Below are 22038 nucleotides of genomic sequence, written 5' to 3'. Positions count from 1 at the left end.
TGTGCATAATTCTGCTGATGCTGCGCCCTCAGAGGTTGCAGCTTCCTCTGAGGAGTCTTGATGTTCAGGCTCTTCCTCCTGGCTAGTGGGGACGGGTGCTTGCGATGGTCCTGTGGGGGAGTAAAGGAAAGAATCAGAGATGTGATGCCAGGGTTAAATGCATATTGCATATTGCAGATGATCATTAGTCCATCTGTTAGAGCTTCAGAATCATTATCAGCGACTCATGCAATGTCAATGAGAGAGATGGAAAACTATTCTGTCACCAGCTTGCTGTGATGCACCCTCTGTCCGTCCCTCACTTGCGCATCTTCCTCCACTCCTACGATCTCCAGGACCGCCTCCTCCCAAGGGGTGAGGTGGGCTACTGAGGGTGGCCCTCCTCCTGTCCTCGCTCTTTCTCGCTTATTGTGAGCTCTCTTTTCCTGCAATGAGGGAGACAAGTGGAGGTTGAGTGAGAATGAAGGAGTGAATGTAGAGATTCCATTGCATAGATACTTAGAAGGAGACAAAGATGTGGAGGAAGAGATTGCTAAAGCTGAGTGCTGGTGAGGAAAGGCAATGGGGATCAGATTAAGGGTGATGGGAAATTCATACTCACTTTTCCAGTGCGCAGAAGGTCATGAAATCTCTTCCTGCACTGTATCCAGGTTCTGCGGGTTACCGATAAGGAGTTGACCTCCTCTGCCACCTGGATCCACACAGCCTTGGTTTGCTGGGGAGGCTAATTCCTCCCTGAAGAAGGGAAGAGCACCTCCTTATGAGCTCTTGCTCCTTCCACTAAAGCCTGCAGGGCAACGTCGTCAAATCTTGGAGCAGACCTCGGTCTTTCACTGGCCATTCTGCCTCCAGGTCCCTGTAGCAGCAAACGTCAAAAGGTTGGCAGTCTGCAGAAGAAGCAAGGCTTGTTGCAGACCTTAAATGCAGCAGCAATGATGACGTCATCGGAGGAGACTTTCAGACTGGAAAAACTCATTGGCCATGGGTTCCCACACGTTGGAACTCAATTGGCCAATTAAGTTAAATTTGCATCAATCTCCCTCATCGATTTAGATTTGTGTGGATAACACGAAATGCGGATTACACGACCCCAACCCGCCCCTGAATTAAAATCCAGCCCCTGGTGTCTGTCACCGGAGTAAAGCAGTCCTGGTGTCTGTTACTGGAGTAAAGCAGTCGTGGTGTCTGTCACTGGAGTAAAGCAGTCCTGGTGTCTGTCACTGGAGTAAAGCAGTCCTGGTGTCTGTTACTGGAGTAAAGCAGTCCTGGTGTCTGTCACTGGAGTAAAGCAGTCCTGGTGTCTGTCACTGGAGTAAAGCAGTCCTGGTGTCTGTCACTGGAGTAAAGCAGTCCTGGTGTCTGTCACTGGAGTAAAGCAGTCCTGGTGTCTGTTACTGGAGTAAAGCAGTCCTGGTGTCTGTTACTGGAGTAAACCAGTCCTGGTGTCTGTCACGGGAGTAAAGCAGTCCTGGTGTCTGTTACTGGAGTAAAGCAGTCCTGGTGTCTGTCACTGGAGTAAACCAGTCCTGGTGTCTGTTACTGGAGTAAAGCAGTCCTGGTGTCTGTTACTGGAGTAAACCAGTCCTGGTGTCTGTCACGGGAGTAAAGCAGTCCTGATGTGGTTAGACTGCAAAAGTCCTGACTATTGAGGGAAGACGTGTCCTATGAGAGTTACAATTAGCCTTAACAATTTTGAAGATTGTGATGTACACAATGTCTAAGAATATTGTTGTTTCTTTGAATTATAGCTATTTTATGATGAGTAACCATGTAATAATGGCCCAGATTTTACGGGGCCTATGATGGCATTCGCACAGCGAACGCTGTCATAAGTGCCTCGCACGTTAAGGGTTTCTGTGTGCGCTGTGCATGCGTGAAAACCCGGAACTTGCGATCTGTCACGTTTCTGCTCGACAGATCGTTCACATCCGCTGGAAATGGACATTCGCTGGCGCAGGGTGGGGCTGTTTGCCCAACTACTGCCCACAATACCCTTACGCCTGGTAAAAGCAGGCAGAAGGCCTTCTTTTACCAGCATAAGGGTTTAAATAAATGTTAAAATAATTTTTTTTAAATCATTTAAACATTCCCTTATATTTAAAATTAATTTAGGTTATTTTTGTCCCATTTAAAAATGTTTAAATTTATTTTTCAAAAAGTTTAATTTTTATTTTAAATGTTTAATTAAATGGTATTTTAATTAATTTTGAACCTGTGATGATTTATTTTTATTTCAGTGTTGTGAAATGTTTATTAGGGAATTCCTATTATGCTTATGGAGAATTCCGTGCGTAAGTGGAATTCCCATAAGTAGAATAGGAATCCCCCTTTGTCATTGGTTGGCCTGGCCCACGTGATCCCAGGGATGCTTGCGAACCGCCTGCGCCCCCTGGGATGCGGGGGGCCTTTACGCAGGCGTACGCCCGCAGGCCCAGGAGCGCGAGTGTTCAAAGGTCCGGAGCGATCAGGCACTTGCAGAGTTTCTTGCGGTTCGGAGGCGTTCGCCCGCGGGAAGCCTCCGACCGCAATTTCCACCCCATACTCTTCTAATATCTCTTGTAAAGTGTTTTTTTGTGGCTCTGTTAATTCTGTTAATAATAATCATGATTGAAATGTTTCCACAGGGTGACATAGGAGGAGAGCGTGTGCTCCAGAAAAGGTGGACTACATTCCTGAAAGCCCAGCTATCGTGCTCACTTCCCGATGATGGCTTCCCATTTAATGTTATTCAGGACATGTTTGTTCTCTCTCCTGGAAAAGAATATTGGAAAAACACAACCTTTTATGGAGTATTTAGCTCCCAGTGGTATGTGAATGCAACATTATCTATTCTTAACCAAGCTAGAATCCATAGCTCTCAACTGTCCCAATTTAATCAGGACATCCTGATCATGCAAGTCATTTTCAATAAGGTCCTGATTTTCCTTTGACTATTACAATCTTAAAGCCTTCTACTTGGAGTTACAAGGATGTGGGGGATGAAGGAATCATGGTATGTGCTTAAATTGTCCATCTGTCCCCACACTTCTCAGTCAGAGGGATGAGCACCTACTGTATTTTGATGGTACCTAGTTTAAGGCTTAAGATATGTTACCATGGGGGGAAAATTCAGTATCGCCCCGTTTGGGGCGCCATTATCGGCCGTGCGCAAAGTTTAACGCCTGGCGCTAATTATCGCCTCCGACGGCAAACTTAGCTTTTATCGCTCCTGGAGGTGATTGGAGCGCTAAATCAGGCGCTTCACACCTGTCTTAAGGCGCAAAGGCCGAGGAGTGAGGCGCTACCTCAGAGCACTGGCGAAGCAAGGAAGGGCAAATCAAAATGAACCTGCAAAGTGCTGCTCAGTACTCAAAACTCCTTCACACAGCGTTGAATCTCTCCAGAAGTCTCTCTCTCTCTCTCTCTCAGAATGCGTGGTGCCAAAATATCACCGACAAAAAAAGGCAGGAAGCGGTCGCCTTTAAATAGCGCTCCCCCAGTCCCTTTCTGACAGCAAAATGCTCCCCTCAACCTGTCGATGCTAGCGGCAGGCGGTAAGGCAGGGGGCGCCACTCAATATCCGGTCCGGGGCGTTGCGCACGCGACTGATGTCACGATCTGCCGGCGCAGGAGATCGTGGCGGTAGTGTTTAGCGCCGCAGCAAAATGTCTAGCTAATTTCGCGAGCGGCGCAAACATCGCCGCGCCCGGGCGCTAGTTGCTTTGCGCCCCATTAGCGCCCTCTTAAGGCGCTAACGGGAGGCGCAAACAACTGAATTTTTCCCCCATGAGTTTCATAGAGCGCAAGAGTGAAGAGGTTATGATAAATTTGAACATGGCAGAGGACTGTGTGCAGTTTTGGGCACCCCTTTGTAGAAAGGGCATTAAAGCCATAGAGAGTGTAGAGTAGATTCATTCGGGCGGATAAAAAGAAAAGAAAGCATTTCTATAGCGCCTTTCACAACCTCAGGACATCTCAAAGCGCTTTACAGCCAGTGAAGTATTTTTGAAGTGTAGTCACTGTTGTAATGTAGGAAACGCGGCAGCCAACTTGCGCACAGCAAGCTCCCACAAACAGCAGTGTGATAATGACCAGATAATCTGTTTTAATGATGTTGATTGAGGGATAAATATTGGCCAGGACAGCCCTATTCTTCTTCAAAATAGTGCCATGGAATCTTCTATGTACACGTGAGAGGGTTGACAGTGTCTCGGTTTAACGTCTCATCCAGTGATAATGGAAAAATGTATTTATGGGGAGCGATTTGAAATACAACAGCCATTTTCACTGGAGCAGAGAAGGCTAAGTGATTTATTAGAGGTTTTTGAAATTAGGAAGGATTTTGATGAGGCGAATAGGGAAAGACAACAACAAGGGGTCATCAATTTAAAATTGTCACAAGAGAGTCAGGAATGTGGTACAGAGATATTTCGTTTCTTCTTGTTAGACCATGTGGAATAGTTGACGCAGATACCATTGCATCTTTTAAAGGATGAGTAGATGGACATTCGAAGCTGAGGAAGATACAGGGCTATGGGGAGCGGACAGACAGCTGGAATTAGTTTCAGATTGTTCTAGCACAGGTACAATGGGCTAAACAGCCTCACTCTGTGCTGTAGACTTCAGTGGGAAGGTGTGATTGAGTGTGCGTAAAAAAAACCAAATGAGATACATTCTGGATCAAATCGCTCTTAATTTGTTTTTGAACTTGTGAGATAGACAAGATACACAAATAATAACATAGTACAGGTAGACTATCCTTTATCCGCACTTCCGAAAACCGAAACCCTCTAAAAACCGAAAGTTTTTTCGTTCAGCGTAAGTCTTGCGCACGACATGACCAGAGTGGCGCACGACTTACGCTGAGGAGGGCAGAGGGTCACTGAGTTCCCTCCTGGGTAGGAGATTGCAGGCCGAGCCGGGCAGTGTGAAGGAGGTACCGGGAGAGTGAACCCAACAATACAGTGGCCCGTCCGATAGCTGCAGTGGCCTGTCCGATATTCTTTTCTCCCCCCCCGACCCCCACCCTTTCGGATAAGGGATAGTGTATCCTTTATCCGCACTTCCGAAAACCGAAATCCTCTGAAAACCGAAAGTTTTTTCGTTCAGCGTAAGTCGTGCGCACGACCCCGATCCCCCGCCGACGCTGACCCCCGCCGACCCCCACCCCGACCCCCGCCACCCCCCGCCGACCCCGACCCCCCCGCCGACCCCGACCCCCACCCCCGACAAATTTCCCAGTCTTATAAAATACCTTCTGAAATCCAAAATTTTCCGAAAACCGAAACACGGCTGGTCCCGAGGTTTTCGGATAAAGGATAGTCTACCTGTACTAGGGATTTGAATATTCATGGTACCACATATTGTAAAACAAGTATTTCTGATTTTGAAAAGGCCCAAACCTTTAGGGCCTATTTTTCCTGACTTTGAAGTTTGCAGGTTGGGAGGTATACTCGAAGCTGTTTTAATATAAATTATATGCAACGTTAACTGGTATTTTTCAAATCATAAATTAAAGCTTGAAATGAGGACCTTTTTTGCTGGTGCTCCTATATTCACACTTCCCCATGGTCCCTATTTGACTTGTGTGAACAGAAAGGGCCAGTCGTTGGCGAGTTGGTCTTTTGTTTTGTAAAATTCCCTAAGAACTGACGATCTCATTATAGATTTTACCAATTAGCGCTCCCGTGCGGAGCTTTGTGTTTGTTATGGATTTGAAGGTGGAGGTCACTGTCACCCCTGCGGGGCTTTCCACACATCCCTACTAATGGACAACAACAACAACAATTAGCATTTATATAGCGTTTTTATCATAGTAAAACATCTCAAGGCGCTTCACAGGAGCGTCACCAAGCAGAAACTGACACCGAACCAAAGAAGGAGATATTAGGACAAGGTGACCAAACGCTTGGTCAAAGAGGTAGGTTTTAGGAAGAGCCTTAAAGGGGGAGAGGAAAGTTGAGAGGCAGAGAGGTTTCGGGAGGGAACTCCAGAGCTTTGGGCCTAGACGGCTGAAGGCACGGCCACCAATTGTGGGCGAAAAAAGTGGGGGTGCACAAGAGGCCAGAATTGGAGGAATGCAGAGTTCTCGGAGAGTTGTAGGGCTGGTGGAATGGACAGGAAAATCACACAGGCCGCCTTAACCTCTGCGCCCAAATTCCTGATGCGCGCTCCTGTGATGCAAAGCTGTTCACCGGAAGTGCGAACTCGTAAAGTCGACCCTATTGTTCAGGGAGTCTGGGCGACACACACTGCATCCGAAGCATGAACTAGCATTCTCGTGGGCTACTGTGACACAGCTGACTCTCTGTAACTGTCTTTGGGAGCAGTATAAAAGTCGCGTACTGGGGACAGAGGTGTTATAGAGTGAGGGGGTGAAATTCCCCTCGTTAGCGCCTCCGGTGGAAGGTGCTAACGGGGCACGAATGGCTTTGCGACCCTCCAGGCGATAACAGCGTCTCCCACAAAATTCCGCGGGAGGTTAGCAGCGGCGCTACCGGGTATCGCCCTGATCTTCTGCGCCCGGAGATCATAATGTCATCACCGGGCGCGGCGCCCCAGTAGCGCCTTGGAAGAAAGATTCGCAATTGCGTCCCCGCAGCAGCACCGGGCGATGTCACCAACTGCTGCAGGGATCGCGAACACTGAGGCCGGTCGCTCGCGGGCTGCAACTTAAAGGCGTGGTGGGCGGCCGGCCCAAATAAAATCTGCCGATTTTTTAAAAATATCTAATTTCGGCCAAAGGTCGCAGCGTCCATGCCGCGATCGGTCAGCCCAGGCACTCTGCATGAGCGCCGGGCTGATCACACGGCACTTCCGCTCCCCGGTGGCCCGCATACCTAAAAATAAACCTGCAGAGCTCGCAGCGTGGGGCCCGCCCCTTTAATGCAGGAAAAGAGCCCCTGCAACGCGGCAGCGCCACACTTGGCCACTTGTGGCGCTGCTGAGCATTTCGCCTCGGATCGGGACATTCCCTGCCTCTCGCTCTCCAAGAGGCGATCGGAACGCTTGATTTAGCGCCCCACTTCCCTCTTGGAGCAAAAAATGGGAATTTAACTAATGTTTGAAATGTTAACTTTCCAAACATTTTTTACTTAACGCCCCAAACGGCCCTCGAGTCGAATTTCACCCCCTGAGTGTTTAATCCTGTTTCCAGCAGAAATGCGCAATACATTGCCAGGGGTTGTTCTTTATCAGACGCTGTTATAATGAGACGATGCCACAGTATATTATTTTAACTTTGCCTTCCTTTCGTCGAAGTGGAATGTTTAACTTCAGTGACCCACTTCCACATAGTTGAGGGGGTTGACTTATGAGGAAAGGTTGAGCAGGTTGGGCCTATACTCCGTGGAATTTAGAAGAATGAGAGATGATCTTATTGAAACATGTAAGATACTGAGGGGGCTCGACAGGTAGATGCAGAGAGGATGTTTCCCCTCGTGGGGAAATCTGGAACTAGGGGGCATAGTTTCAGAATAAAGGGTCGCCCTTTTAGAACTGAGATGAGGAGGAATTTCTTCTCTCTGAGGGTTGTAAACCTGTGGAATTCTCTGCCCCAGAGAGCCATGGAGGCTGGGTCATTAAATACATTTAAGGTGGAGATAGACAGATTTTTGCAAGATAAGGGAGTGAAGGGTTATCGGGAGCCGGCAGGGAAGTGGCTTTGAGCCCAAGATCAGCCATGGTCTTATTGAATGGTGGAGCAGGCTCGAGGGGCCAAGTGGCCTATTCCTGCTCCTATTTTTTATATTCTTATATACTTGCTTTAAATAATTAATTAAATGCAAGGTCATTAAAAGTTAACCTATTGCTTCAGGATTTCTGGAATATTTGAAATGGCTGTCGAATGCAAGATGCTTCAGGCGACGAACATAACTCAGAACATTTGCATTTGAAGATATAGATATAAGACTAATGAAATTTGCTGCAGTTTAACAAAGATTCTCATTAACGAAGCGGAGAGGTTTAGGGAGGGAATTCCAGAACTTCGAGCCTTGGCAGCTGAAGGCACGGCCACCAATGGTGGAGCGATTAAAATCGTGGATGCTCAAGAGGCCAGAATTACAGGAGCACAGATAACTCGGGGGTGGGGGGTTGTGGGGCTGAAGAAGATTACAGAGATAGGGAGGGACGAGGCCATGGAGGGATTTGAAAACAAGGATGAGAATTTTAAAATTGAGGCGTTGCTTAACCGGAAGCTAATGTAGATCAACGAGCACAGGGGCGATGGGTGAATGGGACTTGGTGCGAGTTAGGAAACGGGCAGCCAAGTTTTGGATGACCTCAAGTTTACGTAGGGTGGAATGTGGGAGGTCGGCCAGGAGTGCGTTGAAATAGTCAAGTCTAGAGGTAACAAAGGCATGGATGAGGGTTTCAGCAGCGGATGAGCTGAGGCAAGGGCAGAGTCGGGCGATGTTACCTAGGTGGAAATAGGCGGTCTAAGTGATGGCGCAGATATGTGGTCCCATATTATCCATTAGATATACAATTTGTACTGAACAACGGTCCCTGATCAGTAAAATAAATATTTATTATTGTATCATGAAAAAAGTGGAGTCCAACAGAGATTCATCAAAGATATATATAATTATGTGACAGCTAATTAGCTGAGATTCTATGCTGCTCTTCCCTTTTCCAGGCTGCTGATGTTTGCTTTGGTAAAACATTTTCTAGCCGTTATGTCATTGTACAGAGACTGTGTCATTCTGCGTGCATCAAATTTAGAACACCCTGCTTAAATAAAAAGCAGCAAGTGAGAAATTAATCTTGTAAGTATTGCACATTTTTGCACCTTGCAAAATTAACAGTTGTTCTCTGTCACTTATAGTAACAGCTGCCATGCTGGTTTCCTGTAACTTGTACAAAACACCGTGGCGTGATTTAGAGGATCTTGTTGAATACAATCTATTTGAAAGCGGCAAAGGAGATTCAAAGTTGTAAGGACTGGAGAAAAAGCCACCGACTTGACCATTGTGCTGATTTACTGGTTCTCTTCTCAGGTACAAGGGTGGTGCAGCCTCTTCTGCTGTTTGTGCCTTCTCCATGGGAGATGTCAAGAGGGCCTTCAACGGAAGGTACATGGAAGTGAATCGGGAGACACAGCAGTGGTATCCCTACAATCATATTGTTCCAGAACCGAGACCAGGCGCTGTAAGTATCACTGATTTAAGACTAGCCTTATGAGGAACACATTGGCAGCTTTTATGCTTTATCGCAGTGCATTGACAAACTTGGTTCTCATTACATTCTGGAATATTCACTGATCTTTCTATCCGCCAATAAAAATCTTGCATTAGGCACCCACTTCCTGTCCACAAACCTTACTTACTGTTGTCATTATTTTTGATCATGATTTTCTGTCAACACCATTGTAAAATGCTATGTCAACATTTCCCATGCAATTTTACCCTGTCCGCTGTCACAATGTAGCTGCAGCCTCCGGGCACTTGGTGATTTTGTGGATTGAGTTTCGGACATCTCTCTCCCAGCTCCGCCGCCACCTTATCCTGGAATGCAAAGATAACTCCAGCTTCAGTTCTCCACTACCAACCATCTTCTTAAAACCCCTCTCCCCTGCCCCCTTCACCCTGACCTCCAACAACAAGTGTGAGGACTTCTTTGTCACTAAGATTGAGATGATCCATCCAGTTGCCTCTGCCACTTCTCTCCCTTCCCCTAGCCCACCAAGCTAAACTTCCCCCAAGGTTCCCCTGGTCCTAGCCCTGAACTCACATCTTTCTCTAGTTTCTCTCTTATGTCCACTCATGCCCTCTCTGAGCTCATGTTGTCCATGAGTCCCACTTCCTGCTCCCTTGACCCTATTCCCACCAAACTTCCCTGGCCCCCATGTTAGCTGATCTTGTTAACAGTTTACTCTCCTCAGGTACTGTCCCCTCCCTTTCAAATCTGCTGTCATCACCCCCGCCTCAAAAAACCCACCATGATCCCTCTTTCTTTGCAAACTACTGCCCGATCTCCAACCTCCCTTTCCTCTCCAAAGTCTTTGAACGTGTTGTTGCCTCCCAACTCCATGCCCATCTTTCCCGTAACTCCATGCTTGAATCCCTCCAATCAGGTTTCCACCCTGGTCACAGCACTGAAACGGCCCTTATCAAAGTCACAAATGGCATCCTATGTGACTGTGATCATGCTAAATTATCCCTCCTCGTCCTTTTTGACTTGTCTGCAGCCTTTGGCATGGTTGACCATTCCATCCTTCTCCAACGCCTCTCCATCGTCGTCCAGCTGGGTGGGGCTGCCCTCATCTAGTTTTGCTCTTACCTATCCAGTCGTAGCCAGAGAATCACCCGCAATGGCTCCTCTTCCCACTCCCGCACCATTAACCTCCGGTGTCCCCCAAGGATCTACCCTTGGCTCCCTCCTATTCCTCATCTACATGTTGCCCCTTTGCGACATCAGTTTCCACTTGTACACTGACGCCACCCAGCTCTACCTCACCACCACCTCTCTCGACCCCTCCAGGGTCTCTGATTTTTGATGCTGCTTGTCCAACATCCAGTACTGGGTGAGCAGAAACTTCCTCCAGCTAAGTATTGGGAAGACCAAAGCCATTGTCTTTGGACGCTGCCACAAACTCCGTTCCCTGGCCACCGACTCCATCCTCACCCTGTCTACCGTCTGAGGCTAAACCAGACCATTCATAACCTCGGTATCCTATTTGACCCTAAGCTGAGCTTCCCACCCCATATCTTCTCCACCACCAAGACCACCTAATTCCACCTCCGTAACATCGCCCATCTCTGCCCCCGCCTCAGCTCATCCGCTGCTGAAACCCCCATCCCTGCCTTTGTTACCTCCAGACTCGACTATTCCAACGCACTCCTGGCCGGCCTCCCAGCTTCCACCCTCCATAAACTTGAACTCCTTCAAAACTCAAATGCCGTCTCCTAACGCGGACCATGTCCTGCTCACCCATCAGTCCTGAGCTCGCTGACCTACATTGGCTCCCGGTCTGGCAATGCCTCAAATGTAAAATTCTCATCCTTATGTTCAAACCCCTCTATGGCCTCGCCCCTCCCTATCTCTGTAACCTCCTCCAGCCCTACAACCCTCTGCGATCTCTGCGTTCCTCTAATTCTGGCCTCTTGAGCATCCCCGATTTTCAGCGCTCTACCATTGGCGGCTGTACCTTCAGCTGCCTGGGCCCTAAACTCTGGAATTCCCTCCCTAAGCCTCTCTACCTCTCTCTCCTCCTTTAAGTCGGTCCTTAAAACCTACCTGCTTTTGACCACCTGCCCTAATATCTCTTTATGTGGTTCAGTGTCAAATATCGTCTGATAACGCTCCTGTGACTGGGAGCCAATGTAGGTCAGCGAGCACAGGTGATGCGTGCACGTGTCTTGGTGCGAGTTAGGATACTGGCTGCAAAGTTTTGGATGAGCTCAAGTTAGCTTTATTGCAGGAGACTTGTTCCTCCGCACTCTTCAAAGAAAGCAGATAGGCCTAATTTAATTGGACCAATCACGGTGACACTGAGATGCCCCAGTGTCACATGATAGAAATCACACCATAAGTGTCCCTTTTGGAGGGCACCATGAACACAAGAGTTAACAGGCGGTCCAAGCAAACTGAAAGATGCTTAAAATGAAACAACTAATAAAGATTTGAAAGATAAAGTCCGATTCCAAAAGGAAACTTATACAATTACATCATGATGTCATTGGTTATTTCTAATATATAAGCACGCTTACCATTGACGAATTCTATTTGCCATTTACTGAACTATTAAGCATTTATGGACAACCGGTGAGTGTGGGCATGGTGACATAATGTATGGTGCGAGTCGTAGACTGTGTACTTAATAGGAAGCATGTCAGTTGATCTGTGCAGCTGTCCATACTGATCACACCCAAAATCTTCAAGAGCCTTCCAATGAATTCCACAATCCTCTGTTCCTCTGAAGTGGGCGGTTTGTCCTGAGGAGATTTGCCTGTGTCCATTCCTCCGCCGGCCCCCTATTATGTGCGAGTTTTGCCTTTAGACAGGGTGATTTGCCACAGGGTCAATCATATAAAATTCTTAAGGGGCTTGACAGAGTGGATGCTGGGAGGATGTTTCCCCTGGCTGGGGAGTCTAGAACCAGGGGTCACAGTCTCAGAATAAGGGGTCGGCCATTTAGAACTGAGATGAGGAGAAATTTCTTCACTCAGAGGGTGGTGAATCTTTGGAATTCTCTACCCCAGAAAGCTGTGGAGGCTCAGTCGTTGAGCATATTCAAGACAGAGATCGATAGATTTTTGGACTCGAGGGGAATCAAGGGATATGGGGATCGGGCGGGAAAGTGTTGAGGTCGAAGATCAGCCATGATCTTATTGAATGGCGGAGCAGGCTCGAGGGGCCGAATGGCCTACTCCTGCTCCTATTTCTTATGTTACTATCTGTATCTCCATATGAGTATAGCAGTTTTGAAGTGCTTCTATGATGCCCACCATTTCACTGCCATGTATGTCCATTGCTGCTCCTTTATAGTACTATTCCCATCTTGTTGCTCTTTTTCAAGTCGTGAAACTGCTTTCAGATCCCATTGCAGCTTCTCTTAGTAGCCGAGCCCGTGTCCACACGCTGTGTAGGGTAGTTGCCTTTGGGGGCATGCCTGATCAAAAAGGTTCCTCTATTCCCCCATGATACAAATCCCCAGCACCTCCACACGGGGATCAATGATACTGTACAAGATTTTTGGAATTTGACACTGAGCCATCACTAAGAAGTTTTGACTGATCTGCAGCTGGGTGAACGATCTGTCCTTCATTTAAGGGGCTCATTAGCTGCTTGAAGGGTGTGAAGGAAGTATAATTTTACGTGTGCCATTAACTGTCTGATTCCCGTCACTTCCCATTAGCAAATTCATGGTACATGAAATCACCTGCAAAAAACTGATCTTCTCCCACACACCCGGTTTTTACTAGCAGCAGTGGGCAAAAAAGTAAGATTATATAACCTGTGACCGTGTAACTCTATTTGTGCACCCAGAGCTGAGCTGCTGCTGTTAAAGTAGCAAAAATCGTTAGCACCAGGGCAGCAGCAGTTTCCCAAGAAAAAAAAGGATGCGTTGCTGTTCAGAAACATAGGAACAAGAGGAGGCCATTCAGCCCCTCGAGCCTGTACTGCTATTCAATTAGAGCATGGCTGGTCCGTACCTCAAATCCATTTACAGGAAACCTTCGATTTACTGGCACCTAAATAACCGGAAATCTCGGTTAACCGGCAAAATTCAGGAGTAGGTTTTACTTCATATTGTATTTGCCTTCCTCCGTCTGTTGCTGTGCAAGGGTGTGGCTGCAGCTGTTGCTAAGCTACAGAGACGCTTGGAACTTGAGGCCATTGTTCTACGCAACAGGGTTTGTTGCTTTATACAGAGCTGTTAGCTCTCCCTATCTTTTACTATAGCGTTCGGTTATCCGGAATTTTTGATGAACCGGCACCACGTCGGTCCCGTCCGTGCCGGATAAAAAAAAGTTTCCTGTACCACAATTGCTGGACCTGTTTTGCACCAGTGTACAGCACCAGGTGAGAGAGAGGGAGAGAGAGGTCTCTCAGCTCCAGGTGACTCAAATAAGAGCCACAGAATACAATTATTGTTTACACTGCAATTTAAGAGGGATAGTATGCAGATCCACCTTTTAAAACCGGGCTTGGTTCCCACTGATAATCCTGTGGAGTGTTGGTATAGTTTTCGCCCAGCTCCTTCAGCAGTGATTGTAATATGTCAGATCCCTGAGGCTAGACGTGAATAGGGGACGTGAATAAAATTTGGAGAAAAATGTCTTGGACGTATAGGACATTATTATTTAAATGCGGTACGCTCTTTACCACAGAAGTATTTTGAGCCCAGCCGCTCTGATCTGTCTTGGTCTGCATTAAGACAGATCAGAACGGCTGGGTTCAAAATACTTCTGGGGTAAAGAGTGTACCGCATTTATATAGTGTCCTTCACGTCTTTCAGGATGTCCCAGAGCCCCTTCACAGCCAATAATTGCTTTTTTTTCGAAGTGGAATTATTGTTTTGTCTGTAAAAGTGGCTGCTAACTTGCGCACGGCACAGTCCCAAAAAACAGCAATAAGATAAATGAGCAGTTACTCTGTTTTGGTGGTGTTGGTTGAGGGATCAATGTGGGCTAGGACACCGGGAGAACTCCCTGCTCTTCAAGAGAAAAGTGCCACGGGATCATTTATGTCCAACTGAACAAGCAGATGAGGCCCTCAGTCTGTTGTCTTCTCCACAAGACAGCACTTCCATCGACCCAGCACTTCCTTGGTCCGGTGCTGAGATGCCCCTCTTGGTTCAGTGCTCAGCTCCTGGAGTGAGGCTTGACTCCACGACCCGGTGACTCAGAAGTGAGTGAGCGGCCAACTGAACCAAGCCGATAATTAACAAACTCAAACACTGATGCTGTTTGGGGGAGATGCCATGAGTCTGTGCTTCCAGTCGAGATCTGCACTTGCAGAGAGCAATAATCAGGACATCTCCAACCGATATTGCCTCCGAGCATGGTTTCCCCACTGACAGCGAGGGATCTCAGAATCGGCCCCCATATTTAAGTATGTGTTCTCCCTATAAATTTGTTACAGAGGTGATTTTGATTGTGATCTGATTGACTACAGTTTAGCTGTCGGAGTTCTCCCCGGTGTCCTGGCCAATAGTTATACCTCAACCAATGTCAGTAATACAGATTGCTGTTTGTGGGAGCTTGCTGTGCGCAAAAATTGGCTGCCGCATTTCCTACATCACAACAGTGACGACACTTCAAAAAGCACTTCATTGGCTGCAAGGCGCTTTGGGTGGTAAAGGGCGCTATATAAATGCATGTTCTTTTTCTGATTATCACTGGGTAGGAACCATAGAGAGCTCAGATAAATAATGCAGTAATACCGAAATGTAATTCATCATACCGCTATGTGTTACAGTGACACAGTTCACCACATGGAGAGTGCTTCCCACTTGTGTGATTATGTCGAACCAACAAATGGTCCTCATTATTTTATCCTCGGTAATTAGCAACCGCAGACAGAGAAATCATAGCGGTTGGGGCAGGCAATTAAAAGCATGAGTCCTCCTGTCAGACTCTAATTAGAAAGTTGAATCAAGGTTGTTTGGAAAAATCCTCTACGAGAACAGTTAGAATTCACCCAACTGCTTGAAGAAAGTTCAGAAATAATTTTCAAACTTTTGGCTATGAATAAATTTCTAAACCCTTGAAATGAAAGATGTATCGAGTGCAGTGCTCTCTGCCCTGCTCTATTCATTACTGCCGTATGATTCATTATCTGTAGTTAAGTGGTTTGTACTTTAATTTGCTAAACCAAGTTAGATCGCGAGGGTGATAGAGGGATGCTACAACACAGCTGGTACATATTAAAATCTCCAAATCTGCTGAAGACTGTCCTGTGAATTCTAGTGGCATTCCAAAAGGCTCGTTAAACATTTAAGCAGCGGAACTGTGATATTCCGCTTGTGGCTAGCTCAACTCAACCGCAAATCAGAGAATGGGATAAATATTGGTCACGACACCAGGGATAAACGCCCCTGCTCTTCTTCAAAATAGAGCCATGGAATCTTTTACGTCCACCTGGGAGAGCAGACGATGCCTCGGTTTAACATCTCATCCGAAAGAGGGCACCTCCGACAGTGCAGCACTCCCTCAGCACTGCACTGGAGTGTCAGCCAAGATTTTGTGCTCAAGTCTCTGGAGTGGGACTATGAACCCACAACCTTCTGACTCTGAGGCAAGAGTGCTACCCACTGAGCCATGGCCAACACCTTTAATGTGCATAGTCCACCTTTGTAATAGTCGCAGTTCCATACCCATGTTATATCACTCGAGCATTGGTGGATCAGTACCAGCAGGGCTGGCTGATTTACTGGGCACCCACCCTGGAAGAGAGAGAGTGACAGTTTCACACATGCAGATAGCTCACTTTGTGGGACCTCAATTATGTGGAGAGACCAGAGAAACTGGGATTGTTCTCCTTAGAGCAGAGAAGGTGAAGGGGGGATTTAGTAGAGGTGTTCAAAATCATGAGGGGTTTCAATAAGAGTACATAGGGAGAAACTGTTTCCACTGGCAGGAGGGTCAGTAACCAGAGGACACAGGTTTAAGATAATTGGTGTAAAACGGGCACCCGATGCTCCCCTGTCAGTTAGCTTAAAATGACACCTGGACAGGAGGCTACTATACAAGTCATTTTAAGCTCCTCGCACCCATATTTAGCGAGACTCCACGTCAGTAGCAGAACCTCCGAGAACTTTGCGTATCTCCAACTAGGGCCTCTTGCACATCCTCCACTCCCTTCACGCCACCAAAGGCGGCCGTGACTTCAGCTGTCTAGGCCCCAAGCTCTGGAATTCGCTCCCTAAATCTCTCCTCCTTTAAGAAGGTCCTTGAAAGCTACCTCTTTGACCTCACCTGTCCTAATGTCTCCTTAAGTGGCTCGGTGTCAGATTTGGGTCTGATAACGCTCCTGCGAAGCGCCTTGGGATATTTTACTACGTTAAAGGCGCTATATAAATGGAAGCTGTTGTTGTTACCCCTTAGACACGCTCACAGTTAATTAATTCATGCGGATTTACCTTTCTTGCATTATCCCTCACAGTGCATTACAAACGCAGTAAGAGCCATGAACATAAATTCTTCGTTCCAAATGCCGGACAAGGTGTTGAATTTTGCGAAGGACCACTTTCTGATGGAAGAGATTGTCAGGAGCCAGCCCCTGCTGGTGAAGAAGCACGTGAAGTACACCCAGCTCGCTGTGGACAGAGTCCATGCCATCCAGGGCCACTATGACGTGCTGTTTGTGGGCACAGGTACAGAGGGTTAATCGGACAGTTTCTCTCCGCCTTAGTTACCTCACGGAGAATATCTGGAAATTAAATGCTTCGTGATAACTCATGCAACAAAAAAAAGGCCCTTGTTTGTGTAGAATTCACTCTGCAGTGCTGCACCACTGCGTTATTCCTTCCCATTCCTTCCTGTGTTGGGGGCAGATAGAAATCAATAACATCAATAACCGTAGATGCAATGGTTGTGGCTTTGGTTTTATTTTATTTTTTATTTGTTTATGGGATGTGGGCGTCGCTGGCAAGGCCAGCATTTATTGCCCATTCCTAATTACCCTCGAGAAGGTGGTGGTGAGCCGCCTTCTTGAACCGCTGCAGTCCGTGTGGTGAAGGTACTCCCACAGTGCTGTTAGGGAGGGAGTTCCAGGATTTTGACCCAGCGACGATGAAGGACCGGCGATATACTTCCAAGTCAGGATGGTGTGTAACTTGGAGGGGAACTTGGAGGTGGTGGTGCTCCCATGCATCTGCTGCCCTTGTCCTTCTAGGTGGAAGAGGTCGCGGGTTTGGGAGGTGCTGCCGAAGAAGCCTTGGCGAGTTGCTGCAGTGCATCTTGTAGATGGTACACACTGCAGCCACGGTACGCTGGTGGTGGAGGGAGTGAATGTTTAAGGTGGTGGATGGGGTGCCAATCAAGTGGGCTACTTTGTCCTGGATGGTGTCAAGCTTCTTGAGTGTTGTTGGAGCTGCACTCATCCAGGCAAGTGGAGAGTATTCCATCACACTCCTTACTTGTGCCTTGTAGATGGTTGAAAGGCTTTGGGGAGTCAGGAGGTGAGACACTCGCCGCAGAATACCCAGCCTCTGACCAGCTCTTGTCGCCACAGTATTTATGTGGCTTGTCCAGTTAAGTTTCTGGTCAATGGTGACCCCCAGGATGTTGATGGTGGGGCATTCGGTGATAGCAATGCCGTTGAATGTCAAGGGGCGGAGGGATAAACTATTAGGAAAGACTGAACAGGCTGGGGCTCTTTTCTCTGGAAAAGAGAAGACTGAGAGGTGACCTAATAGAGGTCTTTAAAATTATGAGCGGGTTCGATAGGGTAGATATAGAGAAGATGTTTCCACTTGTGGGGCAGACCAGAACTAGGGGCCATAAATATAAATTAGTCACTAATAAATCCAATAGGGAATTTAATTCAGGAGATTGATTTACTAGATTGATCCCTGGGATAAGAGGGCTGTCCTATGAGGAGAGATTGAGTAGATTGGGCCTATATTCTCCGGAGTTTAGAGGAATTGAGAGGTGATCTCATTGAAACATATAAGATTCTGAGGGGGATTGACAGGGTAGATGCAGGGAGGATGTTCCCCCTGGCTGGAGTGTCTAGAACTAGGGGGCATAGTCTCAGGATAAGGGGTCGGCCATTTAGGACTGAGATGAGGAGAAATTTCTTCACTCAGAGGGTTGTGAATCTTTGGAATTCTCTGCCCGAGAGGGCTGTGGAGGCTCAGTCGTTGAGTATATTCAAGACAGAGATCGATAGATTCTTGGGCACTGAGGGAATCAAGGAATATGGGGATAGTGCGGGAAAGTGGAACTGCTGTAGAAGTTCAACCATGATCTTATTGAATGGCGGTGCAGGCTCGAGGGGGGCCGTATGCTGTTCTTATTTCTTATGTTTCAGGAGAAACTTCTTAACTGAGAGAGTGGCTAGAATGTGGAACTTGCTACCACGCGGAATGATTGAGGCGAATATCATAGATGCATTTAAGGGGAAGCTACATGAGGGAGAAAGGAATAGAAGGACATGCTGATGGGGTGAGGTGAAGTAGAGTCAGAGGAGGCTCTTGGGGAGCATAAACACCAGTAGAGACCAGTTGGGCCGAATGGCCTGTTACTGCGCTGTAATTGCTATGTAATTCTAACTAATTTCATTGCTTTTGTAGCTGTATTTAATGCAATGCATACAGAACATCAGAATACAAATAAGATACCGCTTGTGCTTACTGCTCGACCTCACTGCATGCTGGGGGAGTTGCACAGAGCTGTGCAAGTTGTAAATGTTCATAAACCTGAAAGCAATCACTTGAAAGTGGCCCACAGAATTCAGTCTGAAAGAGACCGGCTTTTTTTCTTACACTTCTCACTCGAAGGTTTACCTTTTGATGTTTCTGTAGAAGCCGATGTTTATACTGCTGAGATTTAGCAGAAAAAACACAAAGGCATTCTCGATTGCTGTGGGCTGTGCTTTGCTTCCATCCACTGTGTTGCCCCTCATTAATATTTATATTTGATAGCAGCGTTCTGTCTGTTTGGTAATGAGCCAAAACCAGAATCTTATTACTGAGCAAATGCTGCATTCAATGTAGAGACCATGCACAGGTGCAAAAATAACAGTATAAGTAAAATAAAGGCGAAACGCAGCGAGAGTGGGGACCTCACGGAGTTGACACACTCCTTTCACCCACAGGCGTACCCAGAATCCCGCCAATCCCTGGGCTAAAGTTGTAGGCACTTGTCCGTGACCAAGACCCATTTCCGTGCTCCCAGCCGCGAAGCCTATCTGGCTGTCCACGCGCTTGGGTTTACCATCTGTCCTAGAGACAGCACTGGGGAAAGCGGGGCCCCTCCACCTTCAGAGCCAGTGATCAAGTATGTGGCTACTGAATCTGCATACCGTGTCACCAACTACCAGACGTGTTCTCGCTCTCCTAATTGGTGCCCAGCCAATAGGAAAGAACCTTTGTGGTAAATTCAAGCCTACAGGCCTGAAATATCAGGAGTCATTTCCACCCTGGCTTGGAATTGAGAATCAGGCGGGTTCTGTAACAGGGAGGGAGGGGGAGATCAGCTCTGCCATTTTAGCACCCAAGGGGTGGTAAACATTACCCCCATCCTTTTCATAGATTCTGCTTTGCCTAATGCCGGTGCAATTGAGCATAGAAGGGTTAAACCCTAAGCTAATTTAGAGTCAAACGCCAGTAAATGAAAGAGGAGACCCCCCCTTTTGCCCTGTTCGGTAAAGCACTGTCCATGTAAATGTGGCTGTCTCAGTCAGATCATTGTCTGCAGAAATTATGGAGCGCAGTTCCTACCAGCTGATGGCTTTTAATAAAAATCTGTCTTTTGAGGGTAGTAATTCGATAACTTGTCACATGGTTTTAAAATGCTGAGCAGTCGAAAGAAGATTTAGGCCTAGAAATTGGGGTTTGGCTTAGCCAGGGCTTTAGCGCCGGAAGTTAGTGCCGGCGCTAAGTCCCCCTGCGCGCGCCAAAAATTCAGTAGCGCCGCGCCCAAACGGCTGCCGGCGCTACTGAAGGGTCTTAGCGCCTGGAAAAGGGCGCTAACTGCCGTTTAGCGCCGCAATTCCGGCGCTGCGGCACCTGATGCGGTGCGGCAGGCTGGGGAAGTGCAGGCCTCCTCCTTCCGTTAAGGGGGGGGTGGGGAGAAGTCCGGGGAGGGAGCTGCGGGCAGGCGGCCGGTGGGAAAGCGGCCGGCCGCCGCGGGGCCTTTAATGCGTCGGCGCAAACACATGTTGGACTCTGTTGCCAGAGTCTTAGTTGCGGCTGCCACGGGCGAGGCGGCCGCAACTGAATTTCGGCGCTGGGGCCCGTCGGCATGGCAACCGGGACGCTGCGCACACCGATGACGTCATCGGTGCCGGCGCAGCGCTACCGGTGCAACGCCGCTTTAGGGCCCCAGGGAATTTTTCAACTGGCCATAACTCTGGCGCTAGTCCCTCTAGCGCCTCAAAAGCGGCGCTAAGGCTAGTGAATTTCTAGGCCTTAGTGTTTGAAGTTAGATCCTTAATAGCCTGTGGGAGTGAGATCCTTGGATACTGTCAGACCCATAAAGGAATAAGACATCTTAATAAAAATGTCTCTTACATTCATTTAAGATGAAATATATTTACATTAAATGCCATTGGATTTTGTTGCCTTGCACTTTAAAAATTTACAATATTGTTATTATTTCCTTTTTTTTGACAGAAAATGGAATATTACACAAAGCTATAAATGTGAATCATAAGGTGCATATTATTGAGGAGATTGCTGTGTTTGCTGAACCACAGCCAGTGCAGAATCTGATACTGGATTCAAAACAGGTACACGTTTCATTAAGAATTACTCTTTTTTTTTCCCCCTCAAGGCGGCAGAATAAACAGCATCTCAGCCAACGCAGTAATAAATGCTGGGACACGGCTCATTTTCTCAAAAGCTATTTGCTTTCATTTCATTTCTCTTTCCAACAATCATTCACAGTGAGATTAGCAACGGTCTGCTTCCACCCAGAACGTGTGTCTCACTCCCGTGTCTGTTGCTTTTTTTGTGCTTAATCTGTGGGTTTTGCAATAAAAAAAAAGGTTGTACGCAGAGGCGCATGAGAGAAGAAATAGTAAATGAAATAAGGTAGAAATGGGAAATTTTAGATGGCTGTTGTTTTCCTATCTTCAGACTCTGCCCTTGGAGAATAGCACCAGACAGTGGAAGGGTTTGCAGGCTGATTAAAAGTCTGAGACACGGATGCTCCTTCCATGGGCAAAACTATCTTCATACCAGCCGATAGGATGGTTAGTCCTATATGGCAGGAGGGTTTTATGGGCTCCCACTACCCGTATGACGAAGGGGGTGGAGGGGGCACCCATATATCGCACTGGACATCAAACTAGAATCCAGAGCCGGTCTCCAGGGACTGTCTGGAGTGGCGTTCGAACTCTGTACCTTCTGGTTCAGAGGTGGGAACGCTGCCACTAATCCAAAGGCTCACTCGTTTTAGAGGAAATACGAACATACGAATTCCCTCGTGGGGGAATCTAGAACTAGGGGGCATAATTTCAGAATAAAGGGGCACCCTTTTAAATCGGAAATGAGGAGGAATTTCTTCTCTCAGAGGGTCGTGAATCTTTGGAATTCTCTTCCCCAGAGAGCTGTGGAGGCTGGGTCATTGAAGATATTTAAGGTGGAGATAGACAGATTTTTGAAAGGTAAGGAAGTCGAGGGTTATGGGGAGTGGGCAGGGAAGTGGAGTTGAGGCCAAGATCAGATCAGCCATGATCTTATTGAATGGCGGAGCAGGCTCGAGGGGCCAAATGGCCGACTCCTGCTCCTACGTCTTATGTTCTTATGTCTTATGTTAGGAGCAGGAGTAGGCCACTCGGCCCCTCGAGCCTGCTCCGCCATTCAATAAGATCATGGCTGATCTGATTACTCCACATTCCCACCTACCCCCATAACCTTTCACCCCCCCCTTGCTTATCAAG

General features: G+C 47.4%; 1 protein-coding gene across 3 annotated transcripts in view; it reads left to right on the top strand.

Moving 5' to 3' along the window:
• The window catches only part of sema4ba (sema domain, immunoglobulin domain (Ig), transmembrane domain (TM) and short cytoplasmic domain, (semaphorin) 4Ba), a 453543-nt gene that overhangs the window by 424423 nt on the left and 7082 nt on the right, over window positions 1–22038 (top strand). For all 3 annotated transcript variants that reach the window (XM_085968833.1, XM_085968834.1, XM_085968835.1), the window contains 4 exons: window positions 2625–2806; window positions 8979–9129; window positions 16591–16801; window positions 20768–20883. In XM_085968833.1, the coding sequence (XP_085824959.1) occupies window positions 2625–2806; window positions 8979–9129; window positions 16591–16801; window positions 20768–20883 (660 nt within the window). The remainder of the gene's footprint in view (window positions 1–2624; window positions 2807–8978; window positions 9130–16590; window positions 16802–20767; window positions 20884–22038) is intronic.

This window comes from Somniosus microcephalus, chromosome 27 (genome assembly GCF_052327205.1).
Source record: "Somniosus microcephalus isolate GS21.2 chromosome 27, FLI_Smic_1.0, whole genome shotgun sequence".
In the NCBI taxonomy this organism is placed as follows: Eukaryota; Metazoa; Chordata; class Chondrichthyes; order Squaliformes; family Somniosidae; genus Somniosus; species Somniosus microcephalus.
This window is presented reverse-complemented; position numbering and strand designations above follow the sequence as displayed.